Here is a 6,723-nt window from a genome sequence, read left to right as displayed (position 1 = left end):
AAAAAAAAAAAATCCCCTTACATCTGACCTTTCCTCAAAGCAAGTTTGGATCTCAGGGTATGCAGACACACACCAATTAGGGCTCAGGAAAGCTGGGGAGAGGTCAACAGACTGGCAATTATCCGTCTGTGCCAAATATATACCTGAAAAGATCTGGGGCGAGATTTAGGTTGGGAGAGGGGGGGGGGGGTGTGTGTGGTTTGTGCTGTAGGTCAAGAAGGCCAGGTGGATGTGGAAGAGGGAGTCGATTTTTAACAAAGCCTCCAGTGGCCACTGTGAAGTGATCGGGCTCTGTGTGTGTGTGTGTGTGTGTGTGTGTGTGTGTGTGTGTGTGTGTGTGTGTGTGTGTGTGTGTGTGTGTGTGTGTGTGTGTGTGTGTGTGTGCGTGTGTCAGAGATTTGGAAATGTCTTCCCTAAGTTTGTGAGTGACTTTTTAGTTCTGAAGTGAAATGCGACCCTGGAGCAGTCACACTAGCTGTGTGTGATGGCTCAGCGATAGGTATGATTGGAGTTCTGCTGTCTGGGGAGACGCTTATCGATGCCAAGACGTCACCTTACCTCTGAACCTGAGAATGAAAACCAATTTGTGCGACATGTGACCCGACTATTGTGGGACAAAGCAGCCTGACTAACAACAAAGGGAAGACCTTCAGCAGCTGCATCCTCCAGCGCCACAGCAGTGGCTGTGATTCATCTGCAGAGGAACTGTATAGACTGAGAGGTTTGACCTCAGTGCCAACCTTTTGTTAGCAGGAGACGCGTGTATGTTTCCATGATTCTGCTTGTACCTGAAGTCTGGGCACACACAGTGGCGTCTTTATAAGAGGTGATTCCTGTCTGTGACTGTGCTTTACACCTGCAGAAACTCTCTCTGTACACTGGAGCTCTAAAGATGGCTTCAATTAAAAGCTGTGTTTTTAAAACGATTCTCTACTTCCTTCTTCCTGCTGTCCTCGACTCCAAAGTTAAAATCTGATTCTGCATGCAGATTTCTGCACAGTATCACTCATCAGGACATTTGCACTCGTGGAAAAAAAGTGATAGATGGTCAGGAAGTTCCAGTCAAATGTTCGCTTCTCAAGATTTGAACTGCATTTTTAATCTAAAGGTTTATGACTTAAATACTTTAGTATGATAGAATGTTTCATTAATCTCTCTGAAATTTTAGCCCTGCATTTTCATCCATCCTTGGAAAACATGCACACACACACACGCACACTCACACACACACACACACACGCATACAGACGCTTTGTTGCATGTAGGAGCAGGTGGGTGTTTAGAGTCTTGCTCAAAGGCACTTAAGGCAGACCAGACATGAGGGACATGAAAGATGTCTTCCTCCGCTGCACATGCAACCTTCCAGTACCGGCAGAGCGTCTCTCAACTTCAAGCCACATCTCCCTCTGACCTGTTACCCAAATGATTTAACATAAATATTAATATTATAATATTAAATGATGTCACGGTGACTGTAACGTACGCCCAAGCATCTGTTACACTGACATGGATGTTTTGCAGTTCATCCACCAGAGGGCACTTGTTTGGCAAGGGTGGAGGATAACGTAACTGCTTTTGTAGTTCCGTATCGACTCTCACGCCATCTCCCTGGAAATTTCCACCATTATTAAAATGTCTTTTCCTCTTGTGTCTCGCTAGTGGTTGGTTTATTGGTCATTTCATAGTTTTATGACTCCATCAACTTTCTTAAACGGAGAGAACTGTTGAAAAATTTCTTCTATGAGGGGATGTTTCCACACATTTGCCAAATTAAATCTGAAATTTACTGTCTTTTTGATACTACCAGTGGTTCTGCTGCATATGAGCGCGGTACTCTGTATTTACCTGAAACCAGAACTAAAGAGTTGAGCCACCAGAAACTGACAGAACGACCTTCAATACGTCTCAGCATACAGTGGATTCAAAAAGTCCGTGTAGTGGAGGGATGAACCCCATCCAGCCAACAGATATCAGCTTATCTGGTGTTTTGATGATGCGTTGAAGGGTTGAGATGCGGCGTCTTGGAAGGACGTAGCATCTGATTCAGAACATTTTCATGTAAAAGCCCCCAGTAGCTGATGGATACCTTTGTCTGTCTGTCGTGTACAAACCGTAAAGCTGAATTTCACAAAATTTAATGGAGGGGTGCAGCGTGTGCTAAGAAGGAGCCTGGTCAATTTTCAGAGAGATTGGTTTAACTTTACGAAAAATCGTATTTGTTTCACATTGGATTGGGTTGAAAATCTTGCCAAGTGTCCCATTACACACTGTGTTCTTTTCTATTTTTGTATCTGATGAAAATGTTGGTGCGCCTTTTTCTGAGTCGACTCTGTGTAAGATCTCACCCGCTAGTCAAGAACCCTAACCTAAGGCGTGACGTGAGATGCGTGTGTCACGTCGCGGGTGTTTCAAATCACGCAAGAATAAACGGGTTTACACTTGTGTTTGATTCAAGTATCACAATTTATTACAAAAACTAGAACTTTTTTTCATCTGTCAGTGCTGCCATGCTTTAAGCATATAACAATACAGTATAAAATCTCAACCCAAAAGTAGGATAGTAAAAGCAAATATAGATGCTGACACAGCATTTACAGAAGTTAAGACATGCTGTAACTGTACAGAGAACATTCCCGTTGATGTACGAACATCTGCACTCTCATCGATGAGTTGCGTTTTGCGATAAACTCTCTGATCCAACGTCGTTTCAAGTGTTCGAACAAACACCTCTCGTCAAATTATTTTACAGGAAAATGAAACACACACAAACACTCATGAATGTGCTGAGATTCTTTTCAACAGCCCAAGGCACTCAGGCTTGAAACGTTGGCAATAAATATCTCATTCTTTACACAAAATCACGTCAAGCAGGTGGTGGCAGAGAAAGAAAAGTGATAGAGAAATAACGCTGAAGAACACATTCCCTTTAAAGACGTCCACCTTTGTCTGTTTTCACAGTGAAAATCCCTGGCAGTTGAAGGAGTCAGTCGTTCTGGTGAACCGCGTGACATCTGTTCACTAAAGACTACACGACCTCCTACTGGACTCAACGCTGGCCTGTCATTCTGGTCTCCGAGAGCGCCCTCTGCTCTCCGGAGACGCATCAGCAGCATACTCAAACCTGAAGTGCACTCAAGCACCGCAGGATGCCAGGGCGTTCATTTCCAGGGACCTGTCCCTCAAAGATAATCTGGTAAAAATCTATCAAAGTGTCCACGAATGATGTTACCTAAATCCGGATGCTATTCAGTGACATAATCGCCTTTTCGATGTCTCACATTATTTCACCGATGGTGTGACAACGGGGCGGACTCAACAAATGCGTTGATCTTCTCCTCCCTGCACTTCAATTGAGTTGGCGACAAGCTTCGAATGTCCACTTGGAGGCTCCTCCGTAAATGTCAAGGCTTGTCTCCAGCCACGCAAACACGTTGCCCACTTGTGCCTTGCTGCTGCATGTCGCAAGATTATAGATCTCTCCCACGGATAGTTTCCGATCCCAGATGTGGAAGTTAGCCAGATCTCCAACAAAAGCTTGGGTGGCATCAAATCCTCCTCCGTACGTGTCCTGTAATTCAGACAAATCAGGAATGACGTGAAGTTTTCCTCTTTTCACATTAGGAGATCACCTGTCCCTCTGAATCTGGGCCACAAACAGCTGTTTAGGGCCACAAGTGACATGAGGGGCCGTGTGGCTGTGACCCCTGAACGCAGCATTACATGGCAAAGGTGTCACGTGGCGTTTGAGGGTGTAAATTTCTCTCTCTCTCTCTCTCTCTCTCTCTCTACGTGGCTAAAACCACCACTTAGGGGTAACAGAGTAACAATAAAAAAATGGCACCTAAATGAAAGTGTTTTTTTATTTTAAATATGGAAATACTTTCAATATGAGATATTTTTGTACTTGTATGTATTTTTCAATCAGATTTTTCCACATTTGCTGTTAATTATGTATCCATCTCTGCTGTCTGCATGTGTGTGTGCGTGTGTGCGTGTCTGTGTGTGTGTGTGTGTGTGTGTGTGTGTGTGTGTGTGTGTGTGTGTTCATTCAATTATGTGTGATTTGACGGATTCGAAAGCTACAAACAAAACTTTGTTCAGGGCCACCAAGTTGCAAGGGCCGGCCCTGCTTGGAATCGCACCAGTTTGTTTGAACAAGGGAATTTTAACATCAGAAAAAGAAACATTTCTTTCTATCTTGTTGGTCTTTCTTTTAAAATTCACAACTTATACATGGGAAATTTAAAGGGGAAAAAAAGTGGTCAAGTCAAGTGTGCGCTGTGTTCACCTGCTCCTGCCCGAGGATCAGCAGGCCCTGGGGTTTGATGGGATGATAGGGGGCCAGATTCTCTCCGCTCCCCCTCTTGACACCATCCTGGAAAGCTTCCCAAACACCGTCGCGAGTTGTCCAGGTCACACAGATATGATGCCACTTCCCATCGTTGATCAGGAACGGCAGTTTTGCCACCTGCAGGTTTCAGGTATGAGATGCGGTGACACATCGGGACATTTCTACATTGCTGTCATCAACCGCGTGTCAGTAAACGCACCTTATCATTGATTAGTATCTCCATTGGGTTATTTCCCCACTCGATGAGGACCAGCTCGTTGGCTTGACCAGGAACAGCGTAGGAGAAAGGTGTGCCCACTCCTGGGGAGGCGTTGGACTTGAGCCACATGCACACAGTGAGGGCGTACATCTCAGGCAGGCTCTTCTTCACCTTAGCGTACATGTAGTTGGTCCTCAGCGGGAACGTGAGCTGGAATTTATCCAGAGGCCTGTTTTCTCTCTGACCTGAAGCAACAAAATTACAGAAAATTGTTGGTGTTACACACTTCTACTCCATCCACTTTTACTATCCCCTCCGCCCATTTCATTCTTTTGGTTAAACACATATCACAAATGCACACATCCTGGGGATTTACATAGGAATTATACATTACACAACAAATCCACAACTGTGATGCTCTAGATTTGCTTTAATCTTGCTTTGATAAATCCATCACAGCGGTAGTGACGTGATCACCCTTCATCTCTTGTTTCCCCCCTCTCTCTCTCTCTATCTCTCTCTCTCCCCCTACACACACCTCTCATTTTTTTCTTTTTTCTTTTTTTTTTTTACTGCCGCACAAGTTGCTGCATGAGTGCGCCAAACCAGCTCATCCTGGTTTTGAGGGATAAAATGGTTCAATTTGCATGAAACTTCCTGATATTCCGGCTGCTCCATTTCTTGAGCGGATGAATAAAACATTAAAGAGGCCAGACACATATTTTTCTGTTAATTATTTGCTACACTTTGCCGACCTGATGTCTTTATGATTGCACCAACTAGTGAGAACCCTCGCAGATCTCTTCCCTCCTACCTTTCTCCAGGTCGGTGATCCTCTGATGGAGAGACGTGAGGGTGGACTCCACCCGCCCACGCTGCTCCGTCTCATTCCGGAGTCCGGGCTTCCCCTCCTCGATACTGTTCACTCGGGACAGCACCTGCTTCTCCAAGTCGTCAATTTTACTTTGGAGCAGGTCTTTGAGGCTGTTCGCCTGCACCGAGTTGTTACTTCTGCTAAATTGCTGTTCAGTAAAGAAAAAATACACCTTAAGCTCAGGAGTGCGCCTCTCAAGCTTCTGCAGATCTCCTTTTTAATTTATTTGATCCACAGTCACTAACTGTTGGGCATTATTTATATTCTAGCAATAAAGAATCGCTGTCATGTTTCACAATCTTACACCAAAAGTGTTAAAAATGAAGCCTACCTCAAGGCTCTCTAATCGCTGCTTCAGCGACTGTAAAGTCTGTGATAGTTGCGCCAAAGTGTCCGCGGGGCCCCTCGATACGTCCCCCATCGTGTTCTTAGTCCCCGCTTCTTTCCTCCTGCCCCCGGGCCGCGCGTCCGCAACCTCGGGACCACTCTGGCTCTCACACCGCGCTAACTTAGAGGTCAATTCTCTGATAGTCTCTTTTTGGTTCATGATCGTCTCTTTCTGCTGCAGAACCGTCTCCCGCAGCTGCATGACGGTGGTCTTCAAGTCGTCTCCGGGAACACTGTTCTGCAAGGTGGCTGCGCATATGTCCATATCCTTGGGTACGGAGGTGCAAATGAACTGGGTCTGTCCTCCAAAGTCTTGAGTTGAACTCTGCAAAAACAGACATGAAATGAGGAAAAGTCTCCAGTAGATTCCGTTTCTTGTGGCCTGCATGTCTGCGTTGGTTCGTTTTTGGCTTGGGTTCATGAGTCTGCGGTGACTTCTCGCTCGTGTCCCCTGTTGGTATGATCGGTTTGTGGAAGCGCAGCCGTTTTTATACGGCGAGTTTGGTTCTGCGCAGAGCAGGTTCACTGCATCACAACCGGAGGGGAGGGAATCTCTGTCCCTCTGTAATCGGCTCCAGAAGCAGCGTCACATTTCAGGAGATGAGACCCATTTTGTTTCAAGGCTCCCACGTGTTAAATCTTTCATCACTCCAGCAATTTGTCACATCTTCTTGTATGTTATTCATCCGGAAAACGCAGATTTGTAGGCTGTGGAGGAGAAGGGTTGCCTGAGCCGCAGCAGGGTGCCAAGAGAGCCAGCTGTGTTTGTTTTTGTTTCGGGCACACCGAAAAGTCACACGCGCGCGCGCGCGCACACACACTCACACACGTAGACACACGCACACCTACAGGCTGTACGTGGAGGCAGGGCAGAAGTTGCGGCACAGTGTGTTTGTGTGTGTGACACAGAGG

At 45.8% G+C, this 6,723-nt stretch overlaps 1 protein-coding gene across 1 annotated transcript; it reads right to left on the bottom strand.

Annotated features, from left to right (window-relative positions):
- Positions 1–2,440: 2,440 nt before the first annotated feature.
- On the bottom strand, positions 2,441–6,362 carry nptx1l (neuronal pentraxin 1 like). The gene is made up of 5 exons (XM_086184190.1): positions 5,756–6,362; positions 5,365–5,572; positions 4,551–4,795; positions 4,289–4,468; positions 2,441–3,568 (listed from the first exon to the last, which is right to left on the bottom strand). The coding sequence occupies exons 1-5, from the start codon at positions 6,230–6,232 to the stop codon at positions 3,347–3,349; spliced, it is 1,332 nt and encodes a 443-aa protein (XP_086040316.1). The 5' UTR covers positions 6,233–6,362; the 3' UTR covers positions 2,441–3,346.
- Between the last annotated feature and the right edge of the window lie 361 nt (positions 6,363–6,723).

This window comes from Aulostomus chinensis, chromosome 18 (genome assembly GCF_037954235.1).
Source record: "Aulostomus chinensis isolate RoL2024-O1b breed Wild chromosome 18, RoL_Achi_v1.0, whole genome shotgun sequence".
Classification (NCBI taxonomy): Eukaryota; Metazoa; Chordata; class Actinopteri; order Syngnathiformes; family Aulostomidae; genus Aulostomus; species Aulostomus chinensis.
Note: the sequence above shows the minus strand (reverse complement) of the source record. Positions and strands in the feature narration are given on the sequence as shown.